The sequence below is a fragment of the Botryllus schlosseri genome, chromosome 11 (genome assembly GCF_051294905.1).
Source record: "Botryllus schlosseri isolate E-star chromosome 11, Bs_hap1, whole genome shotgun sequence".
NCBI lineage: Eukaryota > Metazoa > Chordata > Ascidiacea > Stolidobranchia > Styelidae > Botryllus > Botryllus schlosseri.
In genome coordinates, this window is record NC_137246.1 from 8,228,204 (window position 1) to 8,245,608 (window position 17,405).

A 17,405-nucleotide genomic window follows, 5' to 3' on the forward strand; every position below is an offset into this window, starting at 1 on the left:
GACATACAGTCACAACATTTGATGTAAGTAAGCAAGTAGTTGGGAATCTCGGAAGACTGGGGCCGCGGGCCACATTATCATGTAAGACGGAAAATTGTCCGCGGGCCGGACAAAATCCCTTCGCGGGCCGTATGTTGCCCGCCCCTGTACTACGACAACGTACGCTGTGATCATTGCATTTGTGGTCAATTTATTTGTGATCTAACAATGGAGGATCAGTGAAATGTACAATCAGCGAATGACTGGTTGCTCTCACAAATGACACCAGCGTGTCGCAAACAATCCGAACATAACAAGAAATAGTGATTTAAACGACACCGTTTTCTGGAAGACTTGGAATTTAGTCGTGGATTTTGCTCCGGGTCATGAGTCAATCCACATTCCTGAAGCGCCGATTCAAGTCAAGTCAAGTCATTGTTGCAAACGGATTCGAGTCAAGTCAAGTCATACGAGAAGGTTGAATCGAGTCATCCCAACACTGATTGTTGCACCTTATTCCTGCAGGTCTAGGCAAATCAATAACGGAGTAAACGCATTTCCAAATCCCGCCGCATATCCATCCACGAAAATACCCTCATTGCTTTATGTGGATTATTGTTGATTCATGCCGCGCTCCAGGAATCATTAGTGATCCTTACCACGAGAACAGTACATTGCGAGCTGAAAGAGTGCGTATCCACATCCTAAATGTGGTACACAAAAACATAACCTAACTCTGAATTATATCGCGGTGCGTACGTGCCTTCGTGAAAACCTTCTCACGTCCCTTTGTACAAGTATCCCTTAGAATAAAATGCTGTGTTTAATTAATACCTTGGAGTAAGTTGGAGGTAACTTCTCGTTTCGTGCGCCACTCCGGCATATCATGGGTTTTACGCGGGTGTCCAGTCAGTTCATATGCATTTTCGAACCGACATCTTGTATGTCGACGTGTATACCCCGGACGTCGGCCGGATTTAGGGCGGCGTTGACATCTTGCAGATATGCGATATTGCGTCGATATTATTTGTCCGAACGGTATATCCTGTATGAAATCATATGACATGGAAAATGATTCGAATCAGTGATTCGTATTTAGGCTTACCATATTTTGGAAATCTAAAAAGAGGACACTTTTTCAGAAATTTGAGACTCGCAAAACCGGAGAAGAATTCTCAAAAACCGGTGAATTTTTCCCACTTTGTGATCGGTTGACTAAAAAAAGGTCATCTTTCCGCTCAGAGCTCAAAATACCGTTTTTCCCTCCACATTGCTAGGTGGATGACTAGAAAAAAGGTCATCTTTTCGCTCAGAGCTAAAATCACCGTTTTTCACTACGAAATACCCACCGGAGCTTCATTTCTGTGCTAATTTACGGCATATCACTCGCAATTTGCTCTAAATCTGACCTAAATTTCCAAAAAGAGGACAAAATCTCAAAAAAGAGGACAAAAGGGCGTCCTCCGAGGACACTTTCAAAAAAGTCTAAAAAGAGGACATGTCCTCTTAAAAGAGGACATATGGTAACCCTATTCGTATTGCCTAATAACCCAGACCTAAACAACAAGAGCAAAATGCCGTCGATATAGTTTCTAAGTTTTTGCATACAAACCTAATTTCGAAAAGCTGACAATTGTCTAGTTACCTTACTCTGCCGTAACATTGCTACTATTGCATTCGTAATTATCACATAATAATCATTCCGGTGTAGTTACGTATCGCCGAACTACGTCAGTATCGTTGGATGCTCACAGCGAGTACGCGCCACCATATTTTTACTTTCCTTTGAAATGAGTGAGGTTGCGGCGTTGGGCGCTGAAGGCAGTGGTACCGCTTTCAGGGCTGAGAATGCGGCGTCCGGTTCGAGGCCGCGCAATAACTACAGTTCAACACCGTGCCAAGCCATAGGCGATTTTGACTTGGCCAGTCATTCGCTACATCCCGTGAGATACGCGACGTCTGGCCATCGCCTATTCTCCGCAGGCGGAATCTCGCATATCACGCCTGGAAATGCAAATCTTCGGCCACCATCAAAGGCGATATGCTCAGGATCTGTAGCGACGTGAGTAAACGGTTGATTAGATATCCTGGTGTTTCGGCTAGATTGGGCCGCTATTCCTGATTATGACTCCACATCTACATCTACCCGACAAGAAGGAGCCTAGATAAACCGTTGCATTTACCTAGGAATTCTAATTTAATGCTGCGATTCGCTGGCAGCTCATTGATTTCACCGTTTTATGTGCTGAAAAATCCCTGCTTTAGTATTGCGTCATTGACTTCAACGGGACTGCTTATCATTGCTGCCCAGCATCGGTCTTCATTGGACGTACCGAGAATGCCGTATATAGTACTGCAAGCTTGATTGGTGGGGCGGCGGCCTTATATCAATAGAGAGATATCTCTATTGACTGTCATAAATATTGAAAGTGTCGGTTTAATCCAGTGGTTCCCAACCTTTTTCGACCCATCGCCCCCTTTTCAAGGTCAACACCGATCATCGCCCCCCAAATTTTGTGTACCGAAAATTAGGCAGCATACAAACTGTAATCACCGGCGGGTTGACTAAAAAAAAAAGATCAAATTTTCGGCTCGATGTCTAATTTGACACACTTTTGTAACTAAATTTCCGTGGGTTGACTAAAAAAAAAAAATATGTCAGCCGTTTTTACGCGTCATCGCCCCCTATCGCCCCCTTCGTCATTTTCGCCCCCCTGGACCGCCAAATAGCCCCTGGGGGGCGATATCGACCACGTTGGGAACCACTGGTTTAATCGGTGTAGTGATGCATCATTATGACAGAAGTATATATTAAGGATGTGGATGTTTTAATCGATTGAGTGACAGAAATAATGGTGTTTTGAACGACTGAATCTATTCGAACCGCTAGTTTGAACATCTAACCGTAAACTAAACTGGATTGCTTGGTATTCAAAACATCATCGTCGGCATTGTCAATGAATGACCACGATTGGCATTTTCACTCGGACGAACCGTCACTCAAACGAAATCAAACTACCTAAACTTGTTTCTCATTTGTCACGCAAATGAACAGTCACTCAAGGAGTTTGTCGCTAAATTCAGTGTTTAACCGTTAAGGAATACATGCGAGTAGGCCTACAGCGCATGTTTGCTAGTGTACGAATTAGTTTTTGAAGTGGACGCTGTACACTTCCATAGCAAAAACAAATAAGTTTTGCATGGATTTCCCTGTAGATCAGGGTTTCCCGAACTTTTTTATGGCCGCGACCCCAAATTTAGATTGGAAAATGTTCCACGACCCCTCCTTCCAATTTAGCGTGCTGATTACTAAATAATGGTCAAAACCTTTTCCCAAACCTGCCCACGGCATATGTGGAAAGGCTGGCGACTATGTGCGCAGTAACGAACTCGTCCACCTCCGTCCTTAGATTACCAAACTCGACCAAGACTATTGCAACGTATTTAGGTCTTTTAAAATGATTTCTATCTCTATCCAATCAAAGTATAGTCTAGTGTTGCTATGTGAAATTCTGTGTCACGCGATAACGATCAGTAACTTATTCGACCACGCCGTGAGCGTGTGTCCTGTGATGTTTCATACTGGTAAGTATACAGGGCTGTGAAGTCAAGTATTCAAGGACTAGGACTTGCAGTCTTTCTTAATAATTTCTTCGACCCAAGCAGCTAAGCTACACTAATAATATTTTTAATCTTGTCAAGTGGGAAGGAGCGGTTGGTAATATTTACAACCAGACGATATATTTATCATGGTATAATTCTCAAAATTGTCTTAATTTGTGACTGCATCGCGAAGATGCATATTGCTTCTTTCCTTGTCTATGCAGCTGAATTGTAATTTGCAAATAATGACGAAATGTATCTATACCACGGGTGCGTCCAACCTTTTCGACCAAAGGGCCACACGAGATTTACGAACCATTACGCGGGCAACTTGAATGTTGATATCCGTCACGTTGTTTACTATGCTCTCGACGCTTTAAAAATGATGCTACGCTGATCTGATAACTTGTTTGGCGGGCTCGTAGTCCTTAGAGGTCGTTTTTTCTTCTAATTGGAAAAATGACCTAAAACAGTCAGAATGTAGTCACCGATAACATCAGCCTAATTGACCAGTCTTTTAATAATCACATCCAGCCGCTAATATTAAATTATCACGGGACTGTGAGACTGATTTTTAATTTTGTCTCCGCGACCTCGGCAAATAGGCAAACGACCCAACTGGGGTCGCGACCACTGGTTTGGGAACCCCTACTATAGTCAATATGAAGTTATGTTTTTCCAGGGACTATTTTACGTTTTCTTGATTCGAGCCTTCGTGAAGCTGTATTCGTGGTGTCGCGTTATTGCTGTTACTATAAGGATAATAATATTTCTACGCCAGACTTCCCGTGATGATATCAACGCTTTTACAGGGCACTTCAAGGCAGCCCAGCGTTGAGCGGCCTCACAGGGGCAAAGAACTTCACCACAAATTTCATAAGTACCGTGGTTCCGGTCTCGGCAGGTCTTACGTTGACATGCCAAAACGTCAATATGTGGAAATCTTCTAACAAGAAGATTCCGAACCTGTCCCAATTCAGTCGCAGACAGCAAAAAACTGCCGCTGTTCTCACAGATATCAGGTTAGTATGTCGTTATCCAAAGAGGGGTTTTCAAATTTGATTAGAATTCAAATTGGATTAGAAATAAAATTGCTAACTCGTAAAATCATCCAAATTGAATTGAATTCCGATTAAAAAAGTAAAACAATAAAATCAGGTTCAGTTCAGTTCCATAAGCTTTAGCAGGTGTTATGCGCAGAGCAAGGTTCCTTTGGCAATAAACAGTTCTCCTGTAGCTCCTGTTGTTCAGCGAAACCAAAACTCGATAGGAATAAAAATTAGATCCCCGAAACATCTCCCAAATTATTAAAACAGAATTATTATTTCCGACATTCCGATCAAATCCGTTTAATTTGACAACTATAATATCTATGGTAGTTATTCAAGGCTGTTAAGGGAATAGGACTCGATGGTACCGAGCATTTCGGCTCCAGAACATTATCCACATCGAAGGTCACAACCAATACTGCACATGAGGTAGTCGTTTTGTACCAACATTATTTAGACTGCCGTTTCAAGCCGTAGTAGTTTCCCATGTTGATAAGGACTTCATATGTGTTTGTATGTTCTGCTGCCGGGAAATTAATTCAGCTAACATTTCAAAGCAATCAGGACTTTGTAGTAGGCTATAGTTATGTGTAGATGCCTTTTGTAAATGAGAATGTACAGCTGACAATCGGTATATTTTTTTCAGCGCCAATTTCCCACCCGGGCTTAACGCAATAATGGGACCATCTGGATGCGGAAAAACGTCGTTAGTATGAATCTGTGTTTCTTATCGAGTTCGCCAGCACATGTAAATATATAGAACGCATATCAAATAGCAAAACGCTGTAATCTAAATATAGGTGAAAGATCTCTCTACTCTCGATCCCTTGCATATTTTAGGGCACGGGTGCGCCGATTATTTGTATATCTATTTCTGTCTAAACGTGTATTCGAAGGGAAATGAGTTTAATTGAAACAAGGATGTGAATCTATAATATAGCTGTCAGCAACAGTTTCCCAACATGACCAGCCGTGCCAATGTCAAACGATAGTTTAACACGAACATGCTAGCACTTTACCATGTGACTTGACCATGTGACTTTATAACCCCAAAAACCCACCCCAATTCCAAACCTGGCCTCAAAACTCTTACGCTAATGTCAATTCTAACCTTAACGTAACCATAAAATCTAATCCTAACTGATCCTAACTTGAACCCACTTGCTCGTTCGTCGCACTAAAAAGTACCGCATTCTGAATAAGTATATCATGATGTTGTGTCACATGTTTGTAATCCCACAGACCCGCAGAAACACAGCAAAAAATGGGCCTCGAACTTGATTTGGTCTTCCATCGATATTAAAGCTTCAGCAAATTTCCTTGAAATAGTGCCCATACAATTATGCACATGTATAATATGCATGAAAGTTTATTATAAGTCCTTGAAATAAGGTAGTTTTTCAGACTTCTTTCTGTCTTGTCCTGTCGTAAGACCGCCTGCTCCGGCACCATAAGAATCAACGGGAAAAGCGCGACTCAAGACCTGCGTCGGTTCTGCGGCTACACAACCCAAGTAGGAATGATGCTTTCGATTTCCGAACTGCGTGATAAATATGATCATTTCACTGCACAGGAGGACGTGTTGAATCCGGGGCTAACAGTGCGTGAGCATTTATGGTATTCCTTGTGTTTGCGTCGTAGTGGACATATTTCTTGCGATGAGAAGACGGCGGTCGTAAATGGCATTCTGACATCACTGCGACTTCGCGGATGCAGCGATCGAAAGGTATAGGATTTCGCGAACCTTGTAAATTTGAGTATCAATTTTAGAGGGTGTCTTGCCTAAATGAAATTATTCCAGAATTTCTTGGTAACGAAATGTTTTCACTTGTTCGGAATGCTCTAGTAGGGTTTTCATATTTTTAGGCTACCGCACTTAAGCATGCTTGAGTGAATACGGTGTAAGACTATACTTCCACGTCTACTTATGGCAAAACTACTTACTTTTGCATGCTATTGATGATATGAAGTAGAAAATGGGTTTTGCACAAGCTTGCATCACATTCACGAGTGAAATTGCCATAGCGCGTAAACGGCATAGCTCCAACATCATGTGATGAATATTGCGAAAGCCAGCACGTATTCGCATTGCCATTAGTCGTATTCTGTAAGTGGAGTATGCCACGCCTGGATCATATGCACTTTTGAAACGACTTTAGTACTTTTTCGGACACTACGTATCTATTTATAGTTGAACCAGTTGAGCTATGTTGTAGATATCTCTACTTCCTATAGTTCCTACTTTGACCAACTCTGGTTGATTTATGAATTTCTGATACTTCGTACAGGTGGGATTCCCAGAAAAAACTCTCATCAGCGGAGGAGAAAGAAAACGAACCGCGATAGCCATGGAGCTGGTTGCTGGTCCTAAAATCTTATTCCTCGACGAGCCGACCAGCAGTTTGGACTCCACCACCTCCAAATACGTAATGAAGATTCTACGAGAGTACGACACCCGAACATGCCTCATCTTCCGGCAGAATTGTCATGCTATGAGAGTGCCGCTTCACGATTTTCAGATTAGCAGACAGGGGCAGAACAATAATTCTGACCATTCACCAGCCTTCCAGCGCGTTGTTCAAGATGTGCGATAATCTCACGCTGCTAGCCAAATCACGACTCGTTTATCATGGAGAAGCAACGCGGGCTTTAGGATATTTTACGTCGTTGGGTAGGTTTTCAGTATTAAATGGTATTTTTTTTGTATTAAGCAGATGTTATCGGTAACGGATTACTAATTTAGACTACCCTAACTTCCACTTAACAGTTACACAAAATCACTGCCCTAACTAAAAGGTAGTTAGGCATGTGATTTCCATCAAGTTTATGAATGAAATTGTAATGACGACTCGGTGAAATACCCCCTGTGAAAGTATGTATTGTCGAAATTTGGGACAATTTGCAGTTTTATTAGTCATTTTGGGTTAGTCGTGAAGATGCACCTTGTAATTTCCAAAGCAGTTAACTTCGAATGACTACTATGCGAGCGCTCAACCAAATCTACACATTTGGAATCTACTCAAGTATATTTGAGATATTCATTTTCGACTTCCTCTTGCAGTAGCTCAGACTTATCTCGGAACTAGTACATCTACTTGTAATGAGTATGAGTATACATCTTCAATTACTTTCAAGAACATTCCAAGTTGTTTATTCCGATACGCAATAATAGTCGTCTATGGGTCTCAGGATTTCCGCACGAACCACACTATAGCGCACCTGACTTCCTTCTGGACATACTCTTTGGACAAATCATATTCAATCAATGTCGCACATCTGCAAGGCATCGACGCCGCCCTCATTCCGGCAGATGTCCGGGATTCACGCCGACTTACTGGACGACTGTGGGTTTCGAAGATGCAGATGAACCCACCCAAATTAGATCTCGCATGGCCGCAAATACTGCTGTTCCCGCGATAAGGATCACTCGCGATTCTGTTAGCGCGGCGTCAATCAACAACAACCCGGGATCGGCAATCAATCAGGAAGAGAGTATTTTCTTGGACGGCTATACGTGCGGTGAGATTTGACAAGATGATTTACTCGCTGATTCATTTGCCTAGATATGTAGGAATTAGTTACAAGTAAACATCCATTAAAATGAAAATATTTGAACCGGGTTGCCCTTGGCAGACCCTAGGACAGTGGTTCCCAACCTTTTTCGACTCATCGCCCCCTTTTCAAGCTTAACGCCGATCATCGCCCCCCAGATATTGTGAACCGAAAAATCGGTATACAATCTGTAATCATCGGCGGGTTGACTAAAAAAAAGTCAACTTTTCGGCTCGCTGTCGAATTTTACACTTATGCAACTAAATTTCCGGGGTTGACTAAAAAAAGAAAAAAACAAAAAAGTTATTTCTCCGACTTGACTCCAATATAGCCGTTTTAACGCATCACCGCCCCCCTATCGCCCCTTCGCCATTTTCGCCCCCTGTCGCCCGCTTTGTCCATTTTCGCCCCCCTATCGTCATTTTCGCCCCCCTAGGCCGCCAAATCGCCCTTTGGGGGGCGATATCGCCCACGTTGGGAACCACTCCCCTAGGATGTACTATGAAGAGACGCGAACTACGAATTTTGATCACTTTTGTGATTGAAATGATCATAACAAGCGAAACTGCCAATGTAGGCCTATCGTGATATGGTAATATAATATAGTTTTTGAAAATTTCTTCATTCTGTAGCGTCATCAGTCATTATGTGTTGTGGAGGAGATGCATCTTGAAATTTTGAAACTAATCACCCTCTGATTTACTATCATAAGTATTCGATTTCAAAGTTACTTGAGTACATTTCGGAACTTACAATTTATGCTTCTATGTTCGAAGTAGTGTTGGCATGCATTGGAATAGATACTTCTATTTGTAATTGAGTAGACATGTACGACATAACTTAAACCGACTGTGAGTGCCATATAGCTAGGATATCGTTATGTTATGGGTTTAAGTTCAAAACACTGCAGTTGCCGTATAGCATGATCCAGTAGTGCAGAATCTGTTGAACATAATTAAACGAGGTGGATAAAATAGGACGAAGTCTCTTGGATTGCCTCTATTTTTCAAACTATATCGACCGAATTAAAATGAAATATCGCTCCTATAAAATTCTTGCATAGTATATACCGAGTGATTTATATGAGATTCGAGTCTTCTATATGCATATGGATTCGCACGTGATTTCAGTCAAGTTGATTACCACGAATTTTATATCAGTGCAGATAATGTGTTACATCTACATTGAAGGGTATACGACTGTACTAGACGGAACAACCAGGGAAGGAGTTGAGCATCATTCTGACATCGCACGGTGGCTGGCGGAGGAGTATAAAGTATCGTCACTGGGGCGCGAAACGCGGGACGGACTCAGGGCACTGGAAAACAAGGCAGGAAATTCTGGTAACGGAAAACAAGGCAGGAAATTCTGGTATGAGCAGATGTGGTTGAAGAAGTAACCGTTGCTGCTCGGACCTTTATTTTCATCAATTCAAACCCGCACAAGAGTGCGATATAATAAGAGGATAAGAGGGTGCAGAGTCTTCTTCGACAAGTCTTTGTATTTAGACGCCCACATCAACCTGCCAAGAGCATGCAAGATAGGTAGGCTATCGTGCTACTATATTCTTAATCGAGTATTAATTGTAATGATTAGAATTGATTAGCGAAAGATGATTTTACGAGTATCGAGTCTAGGCTATACGCCCCTTTCCACAAGGAGTATATTATAAACCAGAAATGTAGTACGATTATAGTTTCGATTTCCCTTTAATCCTTGAAACCTCGATGATTGTAACAGTATCGAAAACATGGAATACAAAGCAGACGGTATCTTCTCAGTGGTCGCATATAAGGTTGAGTAATCCACATCATCCATGCTCGTGTGACGTCGTGAAAGATACTCAAATACTAGACTCGACTTGAAGCCAAATATTATAGTCCGAAACTAATCACTCATGTACTTAATTTTGCGCAGCCCTAAAATAGGAAACATGGGGGAGATGTGGTACCGATGGATCAAAAATTGCAAAATGATCTCTGGCCCTCAAATCTTCAGCCGAGAATAGCGGATCTTTTGCTGTCTCAACACTTTGATACAAGCTCTAACTATCGCGGACATTTACATGAATATCCGCCTTTTCAAAATATATTTATGAACGTTTAAAATTTGTTGCTTGAACGTGTCATCGGTCCCCACCCGGTAGGTCCAAAGCCACACGACCATGGGACCTATGAGAAATACACTAAAAAACTCAAATTTGTTAACTTGTTTTGTTGTGCACTATAAGCTAAGCTACAGCAAGCCAATGAAGAATGTTTCGTCGCGACCTTCAAGAATAAAATAGATTATATCAACCCAAATGTTGGCATAAACTCATGTTTTGATTTACGCCTAAACTTTCAAAATGAATGCCACATACATATTACCCGCAAATCGACATTTTGACTTTCAAATACCTCGTAACATCGATAAAACACCACATGTAACTATGATTTACAGCCTATATATATGCAGGCGAGTTTCTGTTGTCAAGTGATTAGTTGGCCCATCTATTTTGCTTGATTTGGCTATGGTACCATAGGTTCCCCACCCCATAAATATTGTAATTGACTTGAAAATAGTCCACTCGGGAAATAGTCCACTCGGGGATGGTATTGATTTAAAACATATGTGGCATTATATACCCTGATACAAGCCCTATACTTCACATCAAAACTTATGGCGGGTTTGTTAGTCTGAAAGGTGATATAGAAAAATGCAAATGTCGATCCAAATTTACTTTACACCCCCTAAAACGTAAATCATTCGTCACGGACCCATAACTCACGCAGGTCGATTTTTTTTGCATGTGAGGAAAGATTCTGTCAGCATGTAATTGCAGACGAATTCACGGAGTGCAATCATGGAATTATCATGGAAAATTTTTCAAGTATTTTCGGTCCCAGTGATCCATCGGTACCACATCTCCCCTACATACTAAATGAAAACAAATAAAAGATGACAGAAGGACGAGCTATGAAATGAATGTGGCAAGTATCAGAAGGCGAAGCCAGTATGCCAGATCGTGGTGCAGTAATATCTGATATGATAGCATTCGTTTAATTAATTTCAAGTAGAAGTAGCAATTTTCATGACATGTCAAAACTACTGCATGTAAAAGTGGAAATGAAAGGAGTGAAAAGTAACCTACTCGGGGTTTTCAAAAAGTATAGGTTCGGTCGAAGGGTCGCGAACGTTTATCAGTTAATCGAAGAGGACTATACTTTCAAAATTGCAGGACATACCTTCGCGACTATTGGAAAATTTCTAATAACACTGTAAACGGGTAGAATCGTCGATGTATTCAGGCACCCTGATACGGGACAATTTCACGCGGTTCTTACCACAATTACACTCATAAAAGTGACGCAAACTTGTCATAAGACTGCGTTCTACATTTCAAAATCAACACTGTAAAAAGTAGGTCATTTACCCTGAAAACTATTTGCGTAGAAATAGAAACAGCGTAAACAATTATCCACTTCAGTAAGTAGTGCAAGTAGGCCACACCTATACAGAAATACTCCGAACAGTAGCGAATTGAACTAACTTAGTACATTTTTCTAAAATCTGTTCCCAGTATAGAGGCGGATGTATTCTAAACACATACCCACGTAAAAGCAGTACAGAGTATAGAGGCAATGCACTTGAGCACTCCGACAAAGAAGTACTTCGTTACGAACCACCTTGGCATAAATGTAATTTTGTTAGATGGCGAATATCAAATCTTGCGGTTTCGATAGATTCATGCAGCCCCGACCGTTTCTGAACGCGAATGTCACGGTTCAGATTTCTGCTTGTCTACCGTCGCCGAGATGCGCTCGACATCGCTGATTGAAGAATGCTATCTTTTATACAGAAGAACATTGAGTGCGTCTGCGCGGCTTTGTGCGGTTCTGGAAAGTTAACGATATTGTTACCCGATGTGTCGTGACTTTACAATCGCCCCATTTCGTTTCAGGCCTTCATGAATGTCGTGATAGGACTTCTTTTTGGTATTCTTTACTATCATCCGTACGGACAGCCTCATCCTCTGGTGCAAAACAGGTGATTTTCACGTTTACCGATTTTACCTATAAGTGTACTTTCCTATATTTCCTGTTGAAGGTCCATGATAACGTTACGTCACAACACAACAAAGAGTCCCTGAACAAAATGGCGTTTCATGTACGAAGTCCTATTGCGTATTTTACCCGTCTGACTGCACCGGTGCAAATAATTGAGGAAATTTGGCAGTGTCCAATATATACATACTGACTGGATTCTCAGTTGTTAATTCAAGTAACGCATTTATGTTGTCATATACAAGAAAATGCATCGTCACTCCAAATGTGTTTTTACTTGACTGCACAAAAGATCATGACAAAATCTATTATTAAAATAAATCTCGGATTGCGACTTCCGGAATTACTATCAAGTCATAGTGCGTATCAGTCGATAACGCAGACATGTTTAATCGCAACTAAACACTATGGTGTCGGGGATGGCGACTCTATCGCCTTGTTCCATTTTTTTTTTGTATTATCTGCAATGAACGCAATACTCCGTCTGCAAATAGAATGAACGTAATGATGCGTTATGCATTCGGAAGGCGTGTGATTTTGGTGTTCGATTAAATTACCGATCACTATTCTTGACTGGACTCGTAACCATATCAATACTCGACTAAGATTGTAGCACAAGAATCCTGGTGGTCAACCCTCAAAATAAATGGATGACGTATGCAGATATTCATGGCGTGGCGTGGGTGCAACCGTGATTTACTCTCCCCACAATCGGTTCACATCGCCCAAATTTCCTTGGGCTGTTACCCGTTACATAATTCGCGTTCAAGTGGATAAGTTCAAAATATTGACATCGGTTTGTTTGTTAAATAAACAGATGGCTATACCGATAGGCACCCGGCTGACCGGCTACAGCGACTGTGATGGGTAAATCAGATATGAGGTTATATACGGTGTCGCATCGTCTGATTAGGGCCGCAGATTCCATGCGGACTATTTAATACCAATACTCGTACTTCGTCATTCTCTTGGACAGGGCCGGCCAACCCGTGGCCCGCGAGAAGGTTTTAAGTGGCCCGCGAGGTAATTTCCGACATTTCTAATATCATCAAAAATGGATTGCACAGATTGTGAACTTGCAAGGCCAACCAAAAATTTGATTAGTCTGGCCGCAACACTTGAGATGTGATGACTAAAATATCAGTTTCGACTCATTGACAGATCCATCAACCATTCATATATTGGTATATCTTCGTACACTACAATAAAGCAGAATAATTTGCGATAGATTTATCAAAGGTAAAAATTTTCTGCAAGCTTAGCGCAATATGTTGTCACTCGATTTCTTGTTCTTAATATTGTTGCCCTTTTGTGAAAATTGAAGAACACCCACTGTATCAGATTGAGTCTAACTATATTAGCGATTACGAGACAAAGTGTCGTTCAACATATGCGACCTTGCGTTTGCACTGGCAGTAGGACCGTCGACTATGAAACCTAGGCACGAAATGATTGCCGCATGTTGGTCGCAGCTTTCGATATCGATATGTCCATGCGCCGAACAGCCCAGTCCTCGCAAATTTATCCCAGCGATATACAGCAGGACCGCAATATAATCAAGTGACAATATTATTGACCTATGAACTTCAAACTTTTTTCGCGCTTCGCGCGGACAGTGGCCCGCGCAAAAGTTCGTCAATCGAATGTGGCCCTTTGGCTGAAAAGGTTGGCCGGCCCTGCTCTTGGAGGTGCAGAACTTCAATATGAAATGAACGAGAATGATTAATCGAATAGTATACTCCTATTGAAACGTAGCCGAATATTTCGGCTGACGCTGGCCAGGGGTAATCGTTAGCAACAATAGAAGAGAATTGAAAATAACATTTGTTGATACGCATTATTCTTTCCAATTCGCTACTACGCAGTTGCGGACGATTACACCTGACGAGTGTCAGCCTAAAATATTCCGGTAAATTTCAATATATGAATGTAGTATTCAATTCGTCATTCTCCTTACATGTGTAGTGTTTTCCACAAAGAATCAGTTAATTCGCATTCGGATCAAGTTTTGTACGCGGGTTATACCCGTCCGACCGCAATCCTACCCATTTCCTCGGACTATAGTCAATATCAAAGCTCTGGTCTTGCATGAGCATGATATATCACTTTTGGAATATTATATTTTATCTAACGAGATTGTGGGCAGATCTGACCAATAACGACTGCTACTTTATTACTCTTATCTGGTTTTGCCTACATAAACTACTGGTTGTACCGTACTTCCACTTCTACGTAACAAATATTTAGGTAAGCCCCTCACTTTTTACAGTTGCAAAGGGTATATGGGATATAGACTTGCAGTACTTTAATTAGTGATATTGTCAAAACAGTTAAGCGAAACAGCCCCGCTATCAGGATGCCTGGATCTATTATATATAGTGGCGTCTATTTGTTGGGTCCTCAGCCCGTTTGCGGTTGCCGCGAAGATGTGACGCGCTTCTTGCAAATGGCTGTATAGATTTTAAATTAGTAGAAATTAATATACGACTCTATTCCTACACTTCTATTTTAACTTATCTCTAATTATAATAGTTAATTGCGAGGTCTCGTTTCGAATGCACTTGATAGGTCGTGATATGGAATCATTTCTCATGCCCGCTAGTACAGCTGCGAGCAAGCGCACAAAACGTGTGCCGAACGCTAAAGTGATTCTCCGAAATGAGTCGCGTTTTCTCTTCATTGATCGTCTATCTGTGAGCGTAGGCCTATAGGCGGTTACCGTAGCGTGAACGGAGGGCAATAACTGTAAACACGATTATAAGCAGATATTTACCGTAATTTTCGTATTTATATTCCGATATCGGACATTCTTCTGATTAAAGCGCGTACTTAACGTAGTTTTCACAGAATTTGGCGGTGTTTTTCCGGCGAATAGCGTGCGCAGGAAACTTACCGACGATATTAAACTATTACTTGATACGCACGCTTTCTTCAAACAGATTGGGACTCTTCTTCTACCTCTCAGTTCACGGAATCATAGTACCCGCCATGATTACGGCCAAAAATTTCGTCACCCACGAAAAATTACTGTTCGAGTATGAATTTCAATTCTTGCGCATCGTATTCCAATTGATCCGCGAGATGACGCTGTTCTAGACACGAAAGACGTGCTGGATTTTACGGCGTCGCTTCGTACTGCATCAGCCGTTACCTGATAGCATTGATGACGCGAATATTTTCAGCTCCTTCATTGTCTATAATTGTGTATTGGTTGACAGGTACTATCCGCATGACACTCGACACTCTTACCCTGTGATCACGTGAGTTTATTTTGACAGGGTTGAATCCCAATGTTGAGGCCTTCCTCGTATTTACGCTGACTGCATTCACGGCAGGCTTGGCGAGCGACTCGCTTTGTCTGCTGTGCGCATTGGGATGCCAATCATTTGCGGTTGGGAAGTCGATTGTTATGCTGTATATGGCTTTGACATCGGTAAGCTCTGTATTAACACTTGCGTATTTATCTGGATAAGTAGATCGGGGCAACGATCTGTATTTGTTAGTAGGTATTCGCTGGCTTCTTACTGAATTTGGACTCCACGTTTCCGTGGCTGGCGTGGGTGAAATACGTTAGCATCAGCAGATATTGCTACGTGGGGTGGGTCGTGGGAGAGTTTACGTCCACTTGCCATGAAAATACCGAAGCTGTCGACCAATTCGTGTGGTAAGAATTGTCCATGAACTACAATCTACAATCAGCATCATACCATATAGACACATTTTCCGATTGACGAACGTGTCATTGTCTCTTCATATTTGAGATTCGGGACTAAATCGAAATCCCGAATTACTTTCAAATTCAATTTCAATTCATGCAATCATTTGACATTCATTCAATACTCTGATAAAAATAGGAAATAAATGGAAATTTGATGTCCCAAATCGAAATAAGGATCGATGCCCATTCTAACGCGAATCAATGAAATATTATACATAAGAAAAAGCGCGATAGCTCTTGAACTATTAGCTAGAGAAGATCGTTGTAGCTGTTGTGTGTTGGGGCGAGATATTTGAATATAGGGATAGGCAGGCGTAAACTGAGAACTCTGTCGATCCTGAGCCTACCAACACACCAATGAGACCTTGTCCTCATTTTAAAGCGATGGAGTCGAAGAGGGCGTGCTAACGGAGATAGTCGGAAGTGATCGGTTCCTGTTGAAACATCCATGGACCGGACAGGTTATACTGTTCTGCGTTTCCGTGGTCTTTACAATCTGTTGCTACGCGAGGATACGTCTGTGCAAAACATGAAATAACCGCGATATTTTGTGATGGGGCAAATTCATGGTACCAATTATCTTTATGCGCTGTCGCGGGAACGGTTCGAATCTAATATGCATCTGTTGTTGTAACTACATCAATTTTCAACTGTTTAGAGGCATTGGCTCATCCGCTGCTTCCGTTTGGTGATTGCTTGTTTACTCGAATTTTGTAGCAAATTAAATTGATCTTGCCATTTTGCGATTGTCGGTGAGCGCATACTTGGAAAGAAATCGCGAGGTCAGATATTCTGTGGAAAAGCATTCGGCAAGTAGATATATGCACATTGCACAAATTTGGGGCCGAGTTGGTGAAATCTATATGGAGGATGTCGATAGGCCAGTGTTCCTAAACATTTTGGACATGGACAGGACACGCTACAAAGTTAACGTATATCAATCGAATACACTATGAAATATGCCAACGTTTTCGTTGGTTGACGATTCGATGGCATCACTGATATTTAAAATTCATATCTTCTTCCGAAACCTTTTTTCAAGTATGTTCAAAAAGTTCTCTAAGCTACGTAGACGTCGACACGATGCGTTAACCACTGCGGAATGGCCAGTTGTTAGCGGGGGTCGACGTGCCACAATATCAGCATAAATTCCTTCTGCGATGAAACGACAATATCGAAGAGCCTACACGGCGCAGATCCTTTCTGAAGTATGAGTTTAGCAACTCAACCCATTTCGATGAACGACATATAGGCTAGTAGGGGGATATCATCAAAGTCATAATATCACATCAAAGTCAAGTTTTGGAAATTCCTAATCGCTTGGGCACGCCTTGCAAAATTCCTCAGCGTATGTATCGCGAACACGCGTCTTTGCACCTGACAAGGTATAAGGTCAGCGATCGAGTCGCAGTGGAAAGGTCACCATCAGTGGATTGCTTCTGAACGGCATTCAAAATA

At 41.7% G+C, this 17,405-nt stretch overlaps 1 protein-coding gene across 3 annotated transcripts; it reads left to right on the top strand.

Annotated features, from left to right (window-relative positions):
- Positions 1-1,521: 1,521 nt before the first annotated feature.
- On the top strand, positions 1,522-16,688 carry LOC145451110 (broad substrate specificity ATP-binding cassette transporter ABCG2-like). Of its 3 annotated transcripts, none has more exons than XM_080329596.1 (16): positions 1,522-2,041; positions 4,395-4,604; positions 5,278-5,337; positions 6,036-6,144; positions 6,205-6,357; positions 6,920-7,077; positions 7,151-7,302; positions 7,821-8,150; positions 9,374-9,526; positions 11,955-12,063; positions 12,126-12,212; positions 15,169-15,264; positions 15,326-15,447; positions 15,508-15,662; positions 15,736-15,893; positions 16,330-16,688. In XM_080329596.1, the coding sequence occupies exons 1-16, from the start codon at positions 1,770-1,772 to the stop codon at positions 16,478-16,480; spliced, it is 2,475 nt and encodes an 824-aa protein (XP_080185722.1). In that variant the 5' UTR covers positions 1,522-1,769; the 3' UTR covers positions 16,481-16,688. The 3 variants fall into 3 exon arrangements, with proteins under 3 accessions (XP_080185722.1, XP_080185723.1, XP_080185724.1); XM_080329597.1 differs by having other exon boundaries at positions 7,821-8,138; XM_080329598.1 differs by lacking the exon at positions 15,169-15,264.
- The last annotated feature ends 717 nt before the right edge of the window (positions 16,689-17,405 follow it).

Excerpts from the sequence above, each read along its gene's own strand:
- LOC145451110 (XM_080329596.1), top strand. The coding sequence starts at position 1,770 with ATGAGTGAGGTTGCGGCGTTGGGCGCTGAAGGCAGTGGTACCGCTTTC. Across the intron at positions 15,448-15,507 it reads AATTGTGTATTGGTTGACAG|GGTTGAATCCCAATGTTGAG; the intron begins GTACTATCCGCA and ends TTATTTTGACAG. Across the intron at positions 15,663-15,735 it reads TGTATATGGCTTTGACATCG|GTATTCGCTGGCTTCTTACT; the intron begins GTAAGCTCTGTA and ends ATTTGTTAGTAG.